The sequence below is a fragment of the Haliaeetus leucocephalus genome, unplaced genomic scaffold (genome assembly GCF_000737465.1).
Source record: "Haliaeetus leucocephalus isolate CR32 unplaced genomic scaffold, Haliaeetus_leucocephalus-4.0 Scaffold136, whole genome shotgun sequence".
NCBI lineage: Eukaryota > Metazoa > Chordata > Aves > Accipitriformes > Accipitridae > Haliaeetus > Haliaeetus leucocephalus.
Genome location: NW_010972572.1, coordinates 2,109,590 through 2,131,284, shown reverse-complemented (window position 1 = coordinate 2,131,284; position 21,695 = coordinate 2,109,590). Strand labels below are relative to the sequence as shown.

Genomic DNA, 21,695 nt, shown 5'->3' with positions numbered 1-21,695 from the left:
GAAGCTGAAGAAAATAAAGAGCATATAGAGACTGGTTGTGTGTGATGGCCCAGTGCTGCTGTGCTCAACTAACAGTCTGTAATAATAAATTTCTGCCCATGGCTCTGCGTGCTTGCTTGCAGGAGAAGAAGGGCTAGCACTATGTACTGTGTTTTGCAGCTGGGGAAACTGAGGCAGGGTAGGAGTGGGTCATAACAAAGCAGGTCACTGGCTGAAAATTCACCTCCTGCCTTCCAGTCTGAGTCTTTCTATTTCTTCTGCCTTCCTCTGTGCAATCTCTCTTTAACAGGGCCTAAGGAGCAGAGAAGTGAGTGATTTAACAGTGGCTATTTCTCTCTCAGTATCTATATGGTTCATTTTGAAGAGCTGGAATGAAAGGCTGCATCCAGCATTTCAGAGTTTGGCTTTTACAGGAGAAGTTCCTTTGACTTCAAGGGAGTTGCTGAAGATTTATGGACCACTGTAGCACCGATCTGCATATAGCCATACGTGTGGTGCATCTGGAGAGCTGGTGTTAAATATTGGGGTTATGCTGCGTAACTAACTATTTCCATTCCTGCTTTTCAAATTTAACTGACACAAATAAACCAATGTCCTTCGTTAAATCAACTTGAAAGCAATTATTAAAAACAACCAATGAGCCTGAATGCACTCCACCAAGGAGCAGACGTGCGTGAGAGCTTGTGTATATAATTTGGACAATGCCGATGCTCAGATCATAAGCATTTTTATTGCAGAGAGTGCAATCTATCAACATGTCATTTGAGGCTTTTTATATTTGTCTTGGGTCAGGGCTGCCCCAGTTTTTAAACAGTGGCTCTGTCACTCAGCAGCTTGGCTGACACTTTGTTCTTCTGTTAATTCACGCGAGCCTCAATTAAACAAATTTCTAATTTGTGGGCTAGGAGTTAAGAAAGTTCTCTTGTTCAGTAATTAAGTCGGGAAGCCTGGAGTTTCAAAGTTGAGAAACAAAGTGCTGTCATATTTAGTTCCCTTGTGATCTTTCCTTCGTAGCCGTGTGGATTAAAATGATTGCTGGCTGTTGAGATCTCCGGCAAGGAGCCAGATCGCAGTAGAAGAAATGTGCTGCTTGTGCTTCTTGCTGCAGCAATAATCATCTTAGCACAAGGCGTTGCTTAAATACAATTGTGCACCCTCGGCTCCGTTACAGCAGCACAGAAATCCAGAGCACGCCCAGCACAGTTGCTCTGGATTTGTACTGGCATAACGAAGAATAGCTGAGATGCTTTTCAAAAGGCTTCTGCGTTTCAAGGTATTTGGCCAAAGCTATGTGGCATGATTAGGATGCTAAAAGCACCCTTATTAAAGACTAATTAAGAGGCAGCATCATTGATGTTGCCACTGCAGGGAAGTTGGTGTAAGAGCTTAGGGTGTACAATAGAATGGTTTCCTTTTTTAATACTTGATGTCTTAATAACTGTCTTCATGTATTACTGAAAAATATAACATGACCGCCCTAATCAACCGTTCACACTTTTTAAGTGGTATCAGCACTGTTAATTAACTCAAGTTTTAAGAAGTTGGGGAAGTTGAAAGCTGATGTGCTTTCATTCGGTGTGCTGCTAAGCTGATTTTCATTGATTTGTGCTTGTGAATTAATCAGCCATCCAAGCTCTTAGTTATTCCATTTGCCTCTGCGCTCTCTTTGCTTGTAAATGATATCTTTGAAGTTTATTAAAAGAATGAGTCATGTTGTAGCTTCCTAAGAATTTTACCCCTCTGTAGTTATACATTTTTCATGCTGCTCAAATCATAATCTGTATAATGAACGCAGGGAAAATATTACTATATGGAGCTGCATCTATACAGCTGAACTTTGGAGATACATATCCTATTATTTGCGTGGCTGGCTGCTGTAATATAAGAACATTTAAAGTCTTTTTCAGACTTTCAGAGCCGGGCTAAAAAATTAATGTACTTCCCTTTTTAACACTCCCCTGACTTGTCTGCGGTTGTGCACAGTCAACCTGTTTCCATGCTGGCTCTGAGTTATGGTGCATGGCTCTAATATCCTTTGCTTGGGCAGTTTAATAGAGGAGGTCCCTCATAAATTTACCAGTGAGAAAGTAATTGCTTCCAAAACTTGTACAGTTTCTAATTAGCAGGAGTCTGTTTCTTTTGTAGCCCTATTTAAGCACTGTGTGGTTCACCTTGCTCTAATTTTAAGTGTTTGCAAAGGATCTGTCTCTGTTTATTGCTGAACATGACATGTTCAACTTTAATGTACGTGAATTAGGTCTTGGGAGTGCAGTGTCAGCTGGGACCAGGTGCTGTAAATATAGTGTGGATGCAAATGCCACTTAAAAGAAGTAGAAGTGTTCTTCACAGAGGAAAAACATGAGAATGCATAACATAATCATCCATAAAATTGTGTGTGCTCTGTTTTAAAGACCGGTACTTGATGGGATTTTGTGATTGGAATAAAATAGCTCGGCCAAAGAGCAAAGGTGATGAAACCATCTACAGAGGTACAGAGGAGTTGGGCTTTTGTCTAGAAGAAAAGCCATTTCTTGTGTGAGTTTGCCCTTTTGGGTGGGGTGGGCTTGTGACTTGGGTTGTGATACCACAGGTTAAACCAGTTGCATGAGGCTTTAATTACTTTTATCTGGAAAGAAAGAAATAAGCAAAAATACATCTCAGCAAGCCACATACTGCTGGCTAATTTATGAGAATTTTACTAAATTAAAGATGGAGCAAAGCAGTAGTGAAATAAGACTAAATCAGTAATTCAGGAGGTTCAAGTGATCAAATCTCCAAATTAAGAGCAAGTGATCTCAAAATGATGAGGCTGAAGGTGGGTGGAGTGGGGTATAGGAGAACTTGAGTGGTTGCATTCACCGACCAGTGATTGTTGCAGGGCATGGAGGTGGCTGCTGCAGGGGGTGGGTATTGCAGTGACCCAGAGGACCTCAGCTTCTGTTGCAAGTAAATCACCCAAATGAGCAGTGCTTGTGTCTTGGCTTTGTGTAGGGCACAGCAGGAACACATCCCACTCCAATGTGACCTCCTTCAGTTCGTTTGCTGTATCAGGCGGTTGGGCAGGGAGCTGGAGCAAGAACCCACTATCTCTGCTGGCTTAATACAATTAAACCTGAGATTAAGGTGTCTTTTGAAAAATACCACTTCTAAATTAGTGACTAGTTTTGAGTGTGCTTCCAGAAAATTATCAGAAAAGCTGTTTCCCCAAAGATCATGCTCCTGCCTTATCACACTAGTGAGCTGCAGAGCTTTGCAGACTGATGTGTGGTGGGAAACTTCTGTGTGCTCTGCCCAAGAGATGCTCATAGTGCTCATCACATCAGCCTGCATGTGCTGGGTACTTCCCACCCCACGGACTTTTTTTTTTTTTTTTTTGGGTGCAGGTACAACGTGCCAGCACTGCATGACCTTTACTTCTGCCAAGGCAGGGGAGATCAGGAGTGATGGGGGCTTTGGAGGTGTATGAGCGATGGTGCTGGCCTTTTGGCTGGCAGACAGCGACAGGTGGGAGATCCGCAATCAGTGCAAATCAATCTTATTAAAAAATCCCTCAATGTTTCCTGTGGACTTTTGCTCTGGGACAATTACTTCAGCTCTCAGCATTTCACAAAGCAGCATGGACTCTTTGTGGAGTGGTAGGATTATAGAAATTCCTCAGTTGTTCAGGTGGCCTTTGGCCTTTTTAATGTCATCGAGTCAGTTCTACTCATCAGTAAACAATAAGAATTTCTCTACAGCACCGTCTCAAGCCTGGATTTTCACCATCCCTCTATGTGTGCAGGAGGCGCAGGCAGAGATGGACTTTTTTCCAAACAGTTCTCAATATTTATTGAATTAATTTAAGCAAAAGATAGTAAGAGTAAGATGAGCTGGAGGGAATTTTTACAAATGTCTTTATATTTTTGGGTGTTTGCTTGTGTACTCAGTCCTGAAAAATAATCTGTGTGTTTACTGACTGTGTTTGCATTGGCTTTACTGTGCTGATGTTATTTTTGTATCTAGCTCATGGCCCTCGATATCCAGGGAGGATATTGAGCAGTTTGGACAAGTGCCCCGGTTTCTTTTTTTTTTTTTTTTTAATTTATTTTTATTTTAAACAATGGTCTGGAGCACTGAGTACCTGGCAGTCACTGTAGCTGTCTTTCCTGTAGGTGAGGTCTGGGGGGAAAAGCAGTGAGGAACACACCTAATATCTTCCTTAAAATTCTACCACCACCACCCCACCCCCAGCAGGCACTTGTTGAGCAGCCTGCAGACCTCCATGCAAACAGAGCTGCTGATACCAAGCCAGGGAATTAAAGAATAATCTTGGAAACTGGTGACTTGTGTTTCTTCAGCTAGATAGAGGAGTTTGAGCAGAGTTCTTCATCTGGTTTCTGGAAGCACTTGGCCACATGAGGCTTTGCATTCATCCTTTCATGCTGGTGTTGAGGGTCTTGGTGGAACCTTGAATCGCTGGAGGTAGCAGCAGAGCCAGTAGCAAACCAGCTCTCGTGGTCTGTGCTGTGGTCGCCTCGAAACAGTGAGCTCATTGCTGAGCGACTGGGGTACTTCTGCCTCCCAAGGAGTGAATGAACAACAAAGAGCAGCACATTCCTCTAGCCTTGAAGTTTTCTTATGGTTTTGAAAGTCTTGTCCTAACTGGAAGTTGAAGGAGCAGTGCTGCCATGGAGAGGAGCAGACCAGAGGCAAAGCAGGCTGGATTAGGAAGATGAGGTTTCAGCAGTGCCATGGTGCTGTCCAGGGCAGCCATCATTCCTCCCTGATGGCCTCCCCCATGTCCCCGTGCAAAACTTTGTCTCACTTTTTTCCAGGCTGTAAAATGAGAGTAAGAACATGTCCCTCCCAGAGGCGTTGACTTGTTGGCTTCATTAAGGATCATTAGGTGCTTGGCTACTGCAGAAAAACAGCTTCGTGGAGCAGAGGGGCAGAAGGAAAGCCCTGTTTTTTTTCTGGGGGAACTCTGTTTTTGCCCCCAATGAAGAAGCTTTCATCCCCATGGAGTTTCTTCCAGTTTAGCAAAGGTCTTAGAGAAGGGAATGGGTGATATGGCACTAGACTATGCAAATTCACCATTTCTCCACCTTTAAAGCCCAATTCCATCCCTCTGGTTTGAACTCAAAATTAGCACTTGTCTTCGGAAGACCTCAAGGTTCACAGGCATCCTCTGCTTTGTTCTACTTTTGCACTATTTAATTTGTTTTAGTGTTTTTGCTCTTTGTGCTCTCAAGAATCATACACTTAGTGCATGCGCAGAAGAGAAGGATGGTTTGCGCTCTTGCAGATATTCCCCCCCCCCCCCTTTTCTTTGGAAGAAAAGGTGTTTAAAAGAAATCTGCTGTTTCTCTGGGCTCAAACTGCTGCTATCCTGCTAGCATCTGCATCTACACCTTTGTCCTAATGAGCCATATCTCTGTCTGGGCACCGCTGCCTGGTGGGACTCTGCCCAGCCCATCTGTGCATGGATGCATAATGCTTTACGAATGCCCATTTCTTACACCAAAACTGGGATTATCTTGATTTTTTTTCTATAAAATGACTAGTGGTTGGGAAGAACCTTGAGATCTCAAGATCCAAACAATCATGTGAACACAACTGAGTGTTTTACTCAAAATCTCCAATGTAGGTATTCATAGAGCCCCAGGTTGTGGTTACCTGGGTCTCATTGCATGGGGGCAGTTACAGCAATTGTCTACATCTAAAATAGGCAGGTTTAGTTCTCTTGTGATTAAATTGAACAGCTGGAAGCAGGGAGAGCCAGCACTGTACAGCTGGGGGAGCTTCCCTGGGCACAATTAGGGAGGATGGCTTTACAAGGGGCTGGAACGAGATTTGCATGGATACTAGAGGACAGTGGTAGAAACCACAGCCTTGGCTTGGAAGGGGAGAGGTCCTTACCTCTGTGGCACATAGGACAGTTATCTCTAGAAATGTCACACTGACTTGTTGCATTGGTTGTTTGCGAGACTTTCTTCCAGGCATGTTGTTTCAAAACCAAGTGACCTTCTCGAAGTGACCTTGGTAGCTGAGGAGCATGAGCATCCGTCATTTGAATGCTTTTAAAGCTACTTTCTAGGATAAAGACTAACCTGTGTTTTACTGCTGGGGAAGCTTGGGTGCACAGCGGTTTGGTGATGTGCCACTGAGAGAGAGACTGATTTCTGATGCCATCTCCAAATTTGTTACCTTTCCATAAGATACGGTGTGAAGAGGGGACAAAACAGACTTTTCAGGGTTTGCTGCAGCTGATGTGCTGGCACTGCCCTGAACTTGTGAAGGGTTAAGATGACAGTGACGGTTTCCATGTTTCTTCTCAGGGTGTGACATACTGCGGTGAAAGCTCAGCCAGCAACCTCACCATGGCCAACGTCCCCTGGCACGAGGAGGTGGTGCGCTTCGTCCAGGAGCTGGCAGACCTCATCCCCGATTACGAAATCGCATGCGAGCACGAACACTCAAACTGTCTCCTGATAGCTCACAAAAAGGTGAGACTGGCAGAGTGTAATACCAAGCACTGTATCTTCTCCTTGGAAGTGTTGCACAATTAACCTTGTTCCAACACATTTTCTCTCTAGAGTTAGCTGGATACTTTTGGGGGGGGCGGGGGGCGCAAAATGCATAGCATATACTGCAGAGAGGGCTGTGGAATAGTTACTGAAGCCACTGCAGGTTGCAGCCCGTTGTGATAACTCACAGCAGTACCGTGGCAATCCAGGGAAGAAGCATTTAATGGCTCCAGGAGGAGTGCAGTGCGATATGTTGTGTGCTTTGTCACACTCTGCGTTTTGAGAAAGGCAAGAACAAATCTTGTTGATGTGGGTCAGCTGGTTTGTCTTGTTTCTGTTTTGTCATGATGGTTTTCAGTGGTATATACAGCTCAGTAAGGAAGCTACACAAGAATAGGTTAGGGCTGTGTTTTTCCTCTGTTGGATCTTTGTGATACCTACCAGAATTGTAGACCTCCTTCATTTCATCCAGAGTAGAAATAATGTATTTTTCTTCATTTGGAGAAATAATTTTTGTAAAAGACATTATGTGAATGTTAACAGAAAATGCTTTCCTTTTAAGACTGGAGCTGCCTTTCTGCAATACTGTTTTGCAGGGCAGATGAAGCAGCTAGAACAATTATACGTGTTCTCCATCCTAATAATGGAGAAGAGGTAGTGGTGCTGCTTTCTGACACCAGTCCAGCATCCCTTATGCTACTGGAGTACTTTCGCAGGCCAAGCATGTCTTAGCAGCCTGTGTGTGTATAAAATGGTTTGTTTGAAACTTGGGTCCCTTCATAAATAGCATCAACACGATTTGAAATAAAAGTGAAATGCCAAAAAAATAAATTCATTTAAAGGATGCAGGATATAGAATCATTTAGGTTGGAAAAGACCTTCAAGATCATCGAGTCCAACCATCAACCATGCCCACTAAACCATGTCCTGAAGTACCCCGTCTACTCGCTTTTTTAATATCTCCAGGGATGGTGACTCAACCACTTCCCTGGGCAGCCCATTCCAATGTTTGACAACCCTTTTGTAAAAAAATTTTTCCTAATATCTAACCTAAATCTCCCTTGCCTTAACTTGAGGCCATTTCCTCTTGTCCTATCTCCAGCCACCTGACAGAAGAAACCAGCACCCACCTCACTACAACCCCCTTTCAGGTAGTTGTAGAGAGCGATAAGGTCTCCCCTCAGCCTCCTCTTTTCTAGACTAAAACAGCCCCAGTTCCCTCAGCCACTCCTCATAAGACTTGTGCTCCAGGCCCCTCACCAACTTGGTTGCCCTCCTCTGAACACGCTCCAGCACCTCAGTGTCTTTCCTGTAGTGAGGGGCCCAAAACTGAACACAGTACTCGAGGTGCGGCCTCGATATGAAAGATATCAAGTACAATTTGGCTTTCTGAGCTCCAGAAGTGCTTAATAGAAAGATAGTAAAAATGTATAATAATGTGCTAGCTAGGCAACTGATGGAGCAGCTACTTATGCTAATTATGATTTTACTCTTTGTATATTCTTCAGTTGTTTGCTGAAGTCACGGATGCTCTTGCATCCCTCACTTAAATGGGAGCTGCTTTTAGTGAGTGGTTATGTAGGGCTTTCCATGTGAGGTTATCCACAGTATGCAAAGGAAATAACTGGTTAAAATCACCACTTGCAAAAGATCCATATTATTTTAAATTAGTGTTTTAAAAGGATTAGAGTCTCATTGTTGAAAACAGCACAGTTACAAAACTGTTGCTTGCTTTTGCGATGTGCTGTTTTATGGGAACAGCCGTAAAGAAGCAGAGAAAAATGGGATACCTGGCATTATTTTTGTTTTAACCCACCTTAAAGTTGCTTTATTTACAGTCTCAGTCTTGGTTGTTGCCACTGGTAACGTGTGTGTGAGCAAATCCTTGAATGAAAAATATTCTTTGCTGTTCTAAGGTGAAGGGCCCAGAGAAAGAAAGGAAACAGATTGCCACCTAACTTATTGATGCATAATGTAAGTAACACCATTAGTAACAAGAATAGATTGATACTGGCCCAGGAGGAATTCAACAGCTGCTTTGCTTTCTAAAGCTGTTAGAAGAGGGCGTCTTTTGGAAACAATCTATACTCAGTACTAAAAGAACTAATAAAAAATAAATTTATTTCTATTATGTTTAATTCTGAATTTCAGGCTCCAGTGGAGAATAAAATTTGTCAGTGTATATTATTTCAAGAAAACCTCTACTCTGGGAACAATCAAACTGTAGTGAGTAATTGCAAAATCAAAGGTATCTTTAAAAAGTTACGGAGTTGCAGGAAGATGGTAATAAAAATCATTAGGAAATGTGATTTATTTCACTGTGTCCTGCTAGGTCTGAGTTTTGAGGTGTTCAAACAATGCTCACAATAATTTTAAATGCCAATATTGTAATACCAGCCTGTATGAAAGACTCTGGAAATGTCAGAGAAATAATGCATCTTGCTTGTAGCCTCTGCTCCTTGATTTATGGAGAATCATTGATTGGCACCTGCTTACTTGATGAATAATAGTTTAGGATTTAGGCTCTTAAGGCCGGGGATTTAGGTAGAAAAAGGGATTTTAGGTAGAGGAAATTGCAGTTTGTATGTCTGGTATTATTTTCTTTTCTCAGGAAATCAAGAGGCAATACAGAGATAGGAGGTGTTGCATTTCGGGGGTACCTCAGTGTCTTAAAAATCTTGGGCTTTTAGGTCTTTCCCCACACACACACATACACCCCCTTTTTTTTTTTTTTTTCCCTGCTGACCAGAATCTCGTTGCTGGTGTCTGAGTGTCTTTCTGCAGTTACAGGTGAGGTGCTTGTAAAAGCCTTCAGGACTCAATAGGTCTCGGGAAGTGAGATGTATCCCACTTAACCTCGGAGAGCTTTGAATATGGCACTCATGCACTATCCAAGGACAGCTTAAGTCTCATAAACTTAAGCCTTACAGCAAAATGTTTGTTTCCCAGTTAGCCCTCACAGAGCCCTAAAAAAATAACACAGAGAACACCTGCACTCTGCTCACAGTGACCTGAAAAACCATTAGTTACTGATATTTCCACTATTTGGGGGCCAACTGGGTATCAGCTGCTTAAGCCTGAAGGACAAGCAAAGACAACCAGGGTTGAGTGCAGCCCTCCCTTGGCTTGGTCTGGGCTCCCACGGGTGGAAAAGCTCTTCTTCCCTGTCTTTTCTGCATCCTTCTCCCAGCTTTTCTCTCCCCCCTGCGTGCTGGTTTCCATCTCTCCTTGAGAGGTACCTGGTGTGTTTTGGCTCCATCTTCTTTGATTCTTTTCTTTAGCAGTAGTGCTAAATTCTTGAGTAATTACATTTGCTTTTTAGCAAATCCTATAAACACCATGGTACAAAAAAATCTAATTTATTACAGCGCTTTTGAACTAATTGGCTGAGATATTGAGACAGCAGCAACTTTATAATTTAACAGTTAATTCAAGTAACCTTTTCCAGAGAGAGACCCTAGGCAGCTGCTTTGCCTGGGTTGTAACAAGAAACATATCCTTGAGACTACCATAACAAGTGCCTAAGAAGGGGGAATGTGCTGCAGCTGTCTTGCAGAAAAGATTTTTTTGAATGAAAGTTAGCATCTTGGTAATTTCTAGAATAAAACCCTCTGCCCTGCTTTGTCGAATTTGCTTTATGCCTGTATTTACCACCCGCTCCATTGTGTTGAAATACTTGCCTGCCAATTATGTCCTATTATGTTAATTTAAATATCTACCTCGCTTTTGCAAGTGGGTTGTTTTCTAGCCACGTTCTCCCTGTTGCTTTACAGCTGCAAGTTTCTCGTTAGTGCAGTTTGTATCATGTGCTGCTGCTCGGTCTGGTCCTTAGATCTGCTAGTAGGTGTGAGCATCCCTGCCTCTTTCCTGTGATGCTGGGATTGATTTCTGTGTCAATTAGCCATGCATGGCACAGGGAATAGTCCTGAAATCCTGTCCCTTTTTGCTCTCTTTGGAGGTCTCAGTTAACAGGGTGAAATGAATGGCTGGTGAGCTCAGAAGAGTGGCTGTCGTCATCCATTTTTGCCTTAATAAATGGATACGCCTGACTTCCACAAGCAGATCCAAGTCCATACCCTGGATCCAGATGTTCTCTCATGGTGCGGGTGCAGTCCTGTGCCCCGGACCTCCCTTGGCTCACCAGTTGGATTATTTCCCTGGTGGACGTGGTCTGGGTTAGCATTGCATTCTCCAGCACGGCAGGGTGAGCCTGCCATCCACAAAATAACCCAAGGCAGGTGCTTTCAGGAAGGTCCCTGTAATCATTTCATTTCCCATAACCAAAATGCAGTGCTGAGGGTACACAGGGTACCTCCAAGGCAGGTGTTGTGGGTAGCTTCAACTGAAATGAGTTGGGGGGAGATAGTAGCCTGGCCAAAGGTGCTCATTACTCTCCATCAACCAAGAAATCTTCCCAGCAAAGAGGGAATCGGCCTTTTCCTTCCCACTGGATTTTCCAGCACCGCCCATGTCTGTACCGTGGGGGGCTCGGATGGGATGTGAAGGCTTCACGTGTGTCCTGGCTGCACTTGCAGAAGGCTCGAGAGGTTGGGTGAAAGGCTCTGAAGTTGTTCCATGCTGAGCATTTCATCTATATTTAGGGAGGAAAAGGAAGCACTTAACTACCAGCTGCAGATCAACTAAACAAGGGTTATATTAGAGAAAAATAGTCCATCACAATTTGTTTCCTTCCTGCCTTGCAAATTATTTGGAGAGTGTAAGCTGTCCTTGCAATCCAGCATCCCAGATCCAGAATTTAGATCACGTTCTCTGCCTGCTCACCCATCAGTTACCCCATACCTGTGACAGCATTACAGTGAAAGGGAAAAAACAAACTTGAGTTGCTGCTTCGTGTCAGAAGGTCACCAAATGGGTGCAACATCCCAGTGTCTGCAGCAGATGCAGGGAATGGGGTTCCTCCCCAGCTGAAGACAAGGTACCTCCGTAGCCAAAGAACAGCCTTAGTGCAGGCGTGAGTATGAAATGTTATGTTTCCAGAAGGTTTTTTCTTTCCGTTGTCTCCTTCCAAATAGGAAGGTGGCTCTGCTGTGCTTGATCTGTTAGTTATTAAAAGAAGATCACAGTTGTGCTAAAGTAATCCGGTTTTCATCCATCAGAATTAAAACCGTCTGGATGTAGCGCTGGTTTAATTGGCAGATGAGATGTTCTGCTCTGCAGCGAGTAGGGATTAAGAGAAAAAAAATCTGCAATAATGAATCTTTTCTTTAGAATAACTCACACAAGATTAGATGTAATAAATAGAAGCTAACGAGTTGCTGAGGAATGGTCCCACGGTGTAGGGCCATACAGCACTGGCGAGGGATGGTGCCCTCCCAGCAGTGCACAGGTCGGGTCAGCAATGGTTTGGTGTCACCTTTTTGTTTCACTCTCTTGGAAAACACAATAGCAAATCCCATTTCCAGGCATTCTAGTTGCCAGTATTGGAAGGCGTTTCATCTACTTTAACATGTCTGATTGCTAATAAGCACTTAAGTCACTGAATGTATAACTACAAGGCTACATTTTGTTTCCATCTGAAATTTATGCTGTTAACTGTTCATAGATACTGTCTGCAAAGTTGCTGAGGGGTTTAAAGCTCAGTTGTTCCCGGGGCTTGGTGTCACTATGGAGATTTTCATTTAGCCCCATGGACATGGGATGTAGTTTGACTTTTGCCTCTGCATGCCCGGTGCCCTGTTGGATTGGTTATTACCTTCTATTGCACGCATTTGTAACTTAATAATCAGCTTAATCTTAATTTCTTCCCCCTAAAGCCTGAGGTTACAACTGGTAATTAAAAAGAAAAGTTTTTTAGCTTTTTAAGAAGCAATTTGACCCTGTTAAGATTAATTTATCTACAATATTTTTTTCTTCTTTTCCTGAGTGACTCCAATTCAGTCACTCCCACTGTTGAACAAAGGGAGCCTTAAATGATGGTACCAGAGCCTTAATTAGGTGAGAAACTGTATGTAATAATTCATTGAGTTATTTGTTTGACTTGGAGAGCTTTGTACTGGCAGGTGACAAAAATAGTCATAGCAGTTGTGTAATGTAAGTGCTTTGCACTCCCATTATATATGATCTGTTTAATAATAGCCTGTGTGAAAATGTAAAAGCTGTTTTGTTTATTGCAATGATGGGCTGTCTTCAAATTTAAATTAAGGAGCTCAGGATTGGAGCCATCAAGATCACTTTTCCAGCTGCCTTTTTGATGTTGGCCCAGAGAAGTGACTGATGGTGGAGACCACAATAGAAAACCAGTAACTGAAAGCTGCTGCATTGCAAATCTGGAGTGGTAGCTAATTCCTAAGTAACACATTTGACATGGCATTACTCTCTACTCAGACATCTCCTGTTTCAGGTACCAGCTGTCTTAAATGCTTCTAAGCCAAGCGACCTGGGGAGGTGAAGTGAGCAGGAGGATGTGATTTTTTTTTTAATTTTTTTTTTCTTTTTCATAAAGGTAAAGACTGGCAAGTCAGCCATGGTGAGAGTGGGATGAACCTGCCCATCCCGGCTTCACACACAGCCTTGGTGGCTGTGGTATTTAAATTCCTGGAGCCTGCAAGAGCACTGCTGCACCATCGAGACAGTTCATGAGACTTCTGTCTGTCCATTATAGAAAATCCAGATCTGTACATTACCCCACCAAATGTGTGGATGTGGTTCACAGAGTAATTCTCTGCAAGCTTTGTGCTGTTTCTTTAGGACCGATATGCTGCAGCAGACCTGGGGTCTGTAAGTGTCCCCTGGTCTTTTTGGTGACAATGAAAACGTAAGAGGAAATAAAAGGGATGATGGGTGTTAACTCCTGCCCTGCCATATGGCCAGTGTGGCCAGCATAAGAAGTAGCTGGGATGGACTTTTTCTATTTATTCAAATATTCACATATATCACTGCAGATTGATGAAACTTGCAGTGTTTTGATGCTGCTGAGTTCTTCCAGCTGCTGCCAGGGGCTCCAAAGAGAGGAGCATTTCTACTACGTTTTTTTTTTCTCAAAATACTCTTAATATAAGCCCTGTAGTGTGCCTGTGTGGGACGAGGGGTCCTCAGTGACCCTGTGGGCTGTGAGCTCACCTGACCTGAGATACACAGTCTGCACAGCTGGCAGGAGACTGCATGGATACTTGAAAACAAGTTTTTGAGTTTCAGGACCATAGATATGTAAGCATGGAATTAAAAATAAATCTGCTTAAGACCTGTGTGCAAAGCCACACTCCATCTCCCCAGAACAATGCTTTTCCTTAATAGCAAAAGAATATATTTAAGCTCAGCAAAGAAAGTATTTCAAGGAAAGCCAATGAAAAAGAGACTGAGGATATCCTGACTGCTGCTGCAAAGATAATTCAAAGATAAGTTCTTCTCAGGAAAGAATATAAATGGAGTGTAGTAGTGTTTGGGGTTTTTTTAAGTCCCTCTGTGTGTTTAAATGCTCAGGCAGTGCAGGGACTGTAATGTTTGCAGGTTCTGAATGCATTACTTCCCTTAAAAAAAGTCTTTGCGCACAAAATTATTTTGTTGTTCTTTTGGGGTTTTGGTTTTGGGGGGTTTTTTGGGGGGTTGTGGGGGGGGGGGGGAGTGTGGTTTTTTTTAAAGCAGCTTCCTGCCTGCAACACTGAATGCATCTTGCAGCCCTGGGTCTCCAAAGCCACAGGCAGCAGCATTGCCATTGGCACCTGGGAGTTGGTTTGTGGGTGGCAGCCGGGAAGGGGCTGTGCAGACGGTGCTGCATCCAGCCGCTCCGTGGGGAGAGGAGACAGGGAGTGAGGCACCCCGGCAGCACAGAGCCCCTGCATGAGCTGTCAGCTTTTGTTGCTTGGCTGGGATTTTAACATTCGGGCAAGGAGAAGGCTTAATAATTTCTGAATGCCTAAGAGCAGAACTGGCAGTTGGGTTTAATTTGTTTTTTGGGATGGGACATAAAAGTGTGGACTGGGAAGCATCGGACCTGTTGGCCTGATAAAAGCTGAGTTGCTGAGACTTGCTTTTGCAAAATGCTCCTTTAAAGTCTCATGCTATGTGCAAACCAAAATAAGTGTCTACTGAAACATTTGCAAAGCCAGGTCTTAAAATGCTGGAAATTATAACTAGAAAAGCCATCAGAGGAGCAGTGGGCTCTCCTTGCCCTCATGTCTGATGCTACCCCAGTTTCTGTGCCTCCCTGCAACTGAAGCACCTGCTGGTTTTTCCTGCTTACCCCGATTGATTTTTTTTTTTGTGTGTGTGTGTGGTCTTTAAAACTATGCATAAAACTGCTGTATCTAACCATTAAACCCTGTGCATCTGTCTGGGGAAGAATCCATTTGTTAGACTACTAAATCTGTGTGTCCTCAAGTAATTAAAGAGTAGCTGTTGCAAGACCCAAAGCTCAGCTTTATCTTTCTAGTCTTCCCTCTGCTCTTCAGGGATGCTGCATTGCAACACAGCTCATCAGAGAAAGGTTTCCCATGGGTCTTCTCCCCACTGGGGACAGACTCTGTCCTTCCAACCCAGGGTTTGCTCTGTGAGGATGAGGTCTGCAAGGAGCCGCAGCGGGCTTTGACCCACTGCTCTGCTTTATTCTCGTGTGGCCCATACTATTTAGTCCTTTCCTGAAATTTTTTTTTTTTTTTTTTTTTTTTAGAGAAAGACCAGAATGAATGGGTGAAGAGGAGCCTCCTCTTTTCAGTGTGTTTTTCTGTGAAGAAAATATAACATTATCCTTGTTAGGACAAACTAACTGATTTTTGGCTGACTTCCATTTTTCAGTGTTAGCGTTTCATGTGTCACCATCTCTGCCTCTCTTCTCTATTTTATCCCTTCATATAAACCCTGTGTTTATTTCTTGGCAATTATGCATGTCTGGAGGAATGTAGTAAATTGTACTACTATATTGTCCTCAATATAAGCATACATTTTTACACCCCCAAAATTGCTTATGCAAATATGTTGATAAGAAAAGAAATATGTAGTGTAGCTCTTCTCCTTCATGAATGTTGATGGGTTTCTGTGGCAAGAAGCTTCTCTCTCTGCAGCCAGAGTAGCTGTAAACCTACTGCAGAAGATAATTTAAAGAAATTTCCTGTTCATATCCACTCTTTTGAGTTATAAGAGAAAAGGGAGATGTTAGCCATGCTCTCTTGATGCTCCCAGGTAACGTGGCTCTCCATTTCAGTCCTGGCTCCTGATTGTCTTTGCAGTATATATATTAGTTTTGCTACAGACTGTTTGAGGGACTGGCCATGTCCATGGACAAAACAACCCCAGCCAGGTGGCTCCATCCTCTCGCACCATTGTCCTGTGGCTCCCCTGGGTCCAGCCATGCCATTCCTGGCAGAGGTATGTAACTCCTTGACACACATCCCCAGTGGTGTCCGGCATCATGCCTAGATCTGCTTTTCTGGGCTTAAAGGTCATTATGAGTTTCCCCTCATTTCCTTTGCCTCTCGTTTTCCCAACATTAATGCCAGCTCGGGCCAGTACTCCTTGCCCTGGCTGTACAATCTGCAGAAATCAGGCAGGTTTTGCATTGCTGTGCACTGGTGCCAAGTCTGTAGGAAGCAATCGGTGGTGGGACCATGGGATTGGAGCTTGGAGACCAGAGCTGGGGGACCCCGGGAGCACAAACTCCGAGGGGAAGGTGTGCACTGGCTCCCATGTCATCTTGCTGGTCAAGCAAAGGCCTCAGGGAGGAGAGTGAGTTTGCCTTTCCAGACAACACAGCCTGGCTTCAGAGCCAACTGAAGGAGCTTTATTACTTTTTTTTTTTATGATGCTAGCTTAAAAAAAAAACACGAGGGAAGAGTTTCAGCCATTTGTCTTTTGTCGATATATTTATCACCTTAAAAGACTTAACCAGGTAGTGAAAAATTCAATAAAAAACTTGACCGCATTAGTCTGAAATAACACCGATGTTTAGCATTGGCTCACCTGTTATATGGATGTTGTGAAACTATTTTGAGTCTTAAATCTTTTGTTATCTATGGAATAATCACAAAATTGTTAAAATCCAATCTGTAAATCTTGTAGGCAATTGAGGCTGTTCTCCTCCACCCCATATTTGTCTGTTTTTTATTCCTCAGCAGGAGTAATTGCTTTCCATGACAAATTTAAAGGATTGCTCCCATTTCTTCATGTTTTATAGCCGTGCTATTGCAGCACTAAAAATACTTAATATTATTTAATCTGCTTTTGTAATGAATCCCAGGCAGCCTTCAGTTAGTTGTTCTAGTGGGAATGTTATTGTCACCTTAGCCTGCAGCAAGCGGCTCCCAGCCTTAATAGCTCTGTTGTGTCAGGAGCTGCATGTTCAGATGGAGTCAAAATTAAACAGCTTAAAATCTCACTTTGGTGACATAGCCAAAGTTCAGGATGCAGAGCAATGCACGTGGTTCATGCAGGCCTGGAGTGTTTTATCCCTCAAGGGAGCAGTTTTATCCCCGGGATAGTAGTGCTTTATGCTAAGGGGAGTGAGCAATGAGGGGAGGAGAGGGGAGAGGGCAGAGGTCCCTTCCTGCCACTCACCAACCCACCTCGCAGCATCCCACCTTGCTCAGGAACACACCCCAAAAGCCGGCGGGTCTGCGCACGCTGCCTTCGGGCCAGCTGCGTCCTTGCTCGCTCCACTGCACGCTTCCTCCGGTGGCCTCTGAAAGCTTTGCTGCCCAACTCTGAGTGATGGGGACTTTTGGGGACTGGTGTTGGGAGATCTTCGGTTTTATTTCCTTCTGCCACTAGCCTCATCAAAGGTCACTAACTCCATGGAACAGCAGCTGATGTGGTGAGATACAGCCATAGCATGATATGGGGGTGGGGTGGGGGGAATAGTTTGCCTCTAAAAAGAGAGAAACCATCTGACTGTCCCAGAAAGTCACGTCAAACTCTTATCCTTGTATGGGACCGCTTCTGCCCTTGGCTGGGCAGTGACAGTGTTATACTGATATTGAAGCTGCTGTGGATGGTGAAAGGACCAGTACTGATGCCAGCCCATTCATAGGATGGTGGGTTTTTACCTACCCATTGCCAATCAAACTGATTGTGAGTGCGGCTGCATCACCATTGACTGCCTTGACATAGCAATGGTCTGAGTGGGGCTTCTTCTAGAAATAGTTCTCAATATCTCCTACAGGTAATAGTATGCTGTTTTCATGCAGTTTCTAGCTTTGCGATTCTGGAAAGGCAAATATCTATACCAGTGTTTGGGTTGGGGTTGGTGGCTGTAGTCCATACCCTCATTTCAGCTGGTCTGGGTGGCACCAGTATATCCTGTGGCTTTGGTGCTCTTGCTGAGCCACTCTTGACCACAGGGTTAATGGCTTGTTGCAAGCTCCCTCTTCCATCCTGACGTTAGAGCATCCCTGTTGATTTTCAAAATGGGCTTTACCAAATTACCTATTCAGTTGAGTTCCAGTCATGTCAGCTTTTTTGTTCTTTGTGCTAGGTTTCTCTTAGTTGGCCTTAAGGCTATCTAGGGACCCATCTGATGTATTAGGAGAGCTGCATACCCATATCCATCGTGCAAACAAGCTCAAGAGCTCATGTGCTAAACAAGTCTCCCATGTGCCATGTGTGTTAAAGGGTTTGGTTTGCTGGATCCTGTGGGTTGGGGGTTTTTTTCCCCCTTAATTTGTATGAGAATTTGCTGAGTGTTAGTGAATCAAATTTGGGGGGAGCAGGGAGTCTTATGCATGGTGTGAACTTGTCACCTAGCACCTCCACACACATTGGGAGGAAAGCCTGGATCCTGTTTGGGACCTGCTGCTTTACAGGTGATACGTTGTCTCCTTGCTATTGCTTTACTTGGAGACGTGCACACGGGAAAGGACGTGTCGCCTTGGTGGAACATGGCCTCCATCTTGGTGTACGAAGAGTGAGCACTGGGCGAGTTTATTTACGGTGAGACTTGTTCACTGCTGTTATGACTCTGCAGTCTCACATCTCCGCTCTGTGCGGAGGATGACTCCTGCAAGAATTCGCTGTAATTAAGCAGGCAGCAGTAGATTAGTGTTAGCAATGTTTGATTGCAGAATTTTGTGTGTCAGCAGTTTTTCCAACCAAAAAAGCTTTTAGCTCTTGGGCAGAAAGTCAAGTGCCATTTTAAATGCATAGCCATCAGGTTTTTGAAAAAAAAAAGAAAAAAAAAAAAGAGGCAGTCTGTTTTGCCTCCTTTGGGGTTTTTTTTTGTGGGTGGTTTTTTTTTTTTTTTTGATGAAGTGCATAATAAGCTCTTAGTTCAGATAAATCCTAATTGAGGATTCAGTCAAGGCTGTTGCTAAATTAGCAGAGCAGGTCTGCTAAACAAATGCAGCTTCAGCTTGTCAAAATAAGCAATTCTTAAAATTCTCACATGGAAGGAGGATTCGTGTCATTAAACCTTTTTATCTTCCCCCGTTCCCAAACACGGCCCTCTTGTCCCTTTCAAGAATCACCCAAATCCATCCCAATCACCACAGCACATGGCTTTGGTGTTGCTCCCATAGCATTTTGCCAGGCTGTGGCTGCCCTGGAGTCAGTGTCACATGCTCTGAACAGGGGCTTTGGTTGACCTTGGAAAGCTGCCTTCATCAAGGGGTACCTGGGCATTGCTCTCCAATTTACACATTTTCTCCTGCACTCTTCCAGTTCCCCAAACCAAGGTCTTTCAGGTATAAGTGACACCTGGGAAGTGCAGACATGCCTGGAAAAGATTTGGGATGTACCGTGGAAGTGTTCCTCCTGGCAAAGTGGGGCTGAAGTGGTGATAGGATCTGGTGAAGGGTCCAGCAAAGCACCCAACAGTCAAACCCTCATGGAGATTATCTGCTGGTAGACAGCACTAAATGACTACAGCTGTAAGAAAAACAAGCCATCCTGTATCTATGTGTGTTGTCAAACTCCATGGATGAAATATGGCTCAGAAACAGTAAGTTCTGGGTATTTGTTCACCTGAATTTCTTTTTTTCTATTAAAGCAGTTACTCTACATTAGCTTCTGGACATCTTTACCCTGAACCTTAATATTAGCGGCTATAAAATTAAAAAAGACTACAGCTGGGTAACCAATTTAATATGCATTCAGCTTATCTTAGCATAAATGTGGTATTTGGTACTCCTCGTTGCTCCCTGGCTCAGCAACATGTTTCTTTTCCTTCCAGTTCAAGATCAATGGCGAGTGGTGGACATGGATCAACTATGACCGCTTTCAGGAGCTGGTGCGAGAGCACGAGAGGAGCAGCGGGTCCAAGACTTTCACAGCAGCCGATTATGCAGCGAGAACTCCTCGCTGGGCACTGTTTGGGTCCAGAGAAAGGGGATTCGATCCCTTGGATGTAAGATACCAGCGGAAGAACAAAGCGAGAGACATCTCTGGGTGCTGAGGTTAGGTTGGGGCTCACCTAAATCTAGGCTGGCAGGCTGCTGAGTTTTGATCTCCATTTCTAGTCTAACACCGATTTTTTTAATCTATTCATCTAGATTTTTCTGATGTTTTATATTGAGAAGGAGGGTAAAGCCTTCATTTAACCCTTTCCTCCTCTTCTTAGGGCTTCTTGGGTGAAAATATTTATAATGCTCTCCAGCTCAAGATAAAATCACAAATGGTGCATGCTAGCAATTTATTGTCTCTGGCAGCATGATGAGAGAGGCAGTAGCTGCGGTCTCCCTAGCAGAGAGTGTTTGGAGTTGGATGTGGAGGAGTAGCATTCATTTGAATTCTGTGCCCTGCTGCGAGGAGAGCCTGGCACGTGCTGGCGTGCAACTCAGCAGCAAAACATTCTGCATCCATAAGTGCCAAAGGGATTTCAACGCCACAAGCTGGTTGGATCTGTGCAGGTGGGACTGCAGATGGATCTGGATCTAAAAGCCTGAACCCTGCTGGAAGTATCATTGTACAGACAGCAACAAAGATTTATGTATTTTAAACACTGGTGCCAATTCCTGTAAAGACCCTGTCCCATCCCCAAGAAGCTGAAGCTTGGGAATGGTGTAAGTAACAGCACCCCCATTAATATCATCTGGTATATGCAACTTCTAGTATCTCTCCAAATATCTTCCAGCTTCATGGGTTTGGCAATTAATATTTTCCGAGTAGTTTTATCCTACTCCCCCAGCAGCCCAAAACAACATACATTGTTCTTCAAAGTCCTGTTAGGCTCCCGCTGTGTGTGTCCAGTGTCCTGCTGATGGTGAGGATGTGCTGTGGGAGCCAGCAGGCTTGGGTGTCAGTGGATGGCTTCCTTTGCTCCACCCAGGCAAGTCAACAGTGGTGCTGCTGCTTTGGCTGGAGGCGGTAATCCGATGTAAATGAAAACTGAATCTGGTTGAGATCTCTTGTGTCAAGAAACCAACTCTTTTAGTTTGGAGAGGTGACATCTAGGTGCGACGCCCAGTGATGTGTCCCTGGGTGTTGCTCTCGGAGACCCTGGGCTATGCCTGGCGCTCTGTTTGGATGTACCGCAGTCTGGCTGGGAAACTGCATTTAAATGAGAGGAGGGTGGGTTGTTTTCTGTTGGGGAAAATCCCCACTTTCACGTGCCAACGACCTTTCCCTTTCTGTTTATGCAACATCTGTGTTGGCTGCAGTCCCCGATGACTTGCAAAGGATCGGTCTGCAAACACCCAGGGCAGACCCCTGATGTCTGGCTGTGCCTTCAGTTGCCGAATGGCTGAACTAGGCTACGATGCTACCGCTTCCTGGCTAGCCTCCCATGCATCAGCTGATGGCTTCCACCCTTTGGCAGCCCCCAAGGCATGGGGCAGCGCTGGCCGCTCTCCTCCCTCTTCCCTCCATGTTCCCAGCCAGCCTTTTGGGGTGAATGGGCTGCGGTGTTGGAGGGCAGTGGGGCTCCTCAGTTTCCTCCATCTGCTGCATTGTGGCTTGACCTGCTCCAGCTCAAGCCATTCAGCAGAGGAGCCTGATTGAACCAGCTGCAGAAATAGCTTTAATTTAGACCCAGAGGTGTCAGCTGGTGGAGAAAAGAAAACTCAATCATGCTCAAGTGGTTTTGTTTTCCTGTTGAACTCCAGGAGCACAGATCAGAGGTGTTCACAGTGCTCCCACCTTAAAGGTGAGGTCCATAAGCCTACAATTCCCAGCACCCATAGCACTGTAGATGGTGAGCGTTCCTGAGATTGTGATTTAATTTCTTTTTAAAAGAACCTAATTTCTTAAGCTGTAAAAAGTGTTTTTAAAGAAGAAAGAAAATAAAGTCATTTTCCCTAGAGCACCTTT

General features: G+C 44.2%; 1 protein-coding gene across 1 annotated transcript in view; it reads left to right on the top strand.

Annotated features, from left to right (window-relative positions):
• Positions 1 to 20,629, top strand: part of LOC104843146 (S-adenosyl-L-methionine-dependent tRNA 4-demethylwyosine synthase-like) — a 107,917-nt gene extending 87,288 nt beyond the window's left edge. The window contains exons 14-15 of the mRNA XM_010585918.1: positions 6,318 to 6,485; positions 19,621 to 20,629. Of these exons, the coding sequence (XP_010584220.1) occupies positions 6,318 to 6,485; positions 19,621 to 19,842 (390 nt within the window). The 3' untranslated portion in view covers positions 19,843 to 20,629. The remainder of the gene's footprint in view (positions 1 to 6,317; positions 6,486 to 19,620) is intronic.
• Positions 20,630 to 21,695: the final 1,066 nt, after the last annotated feature.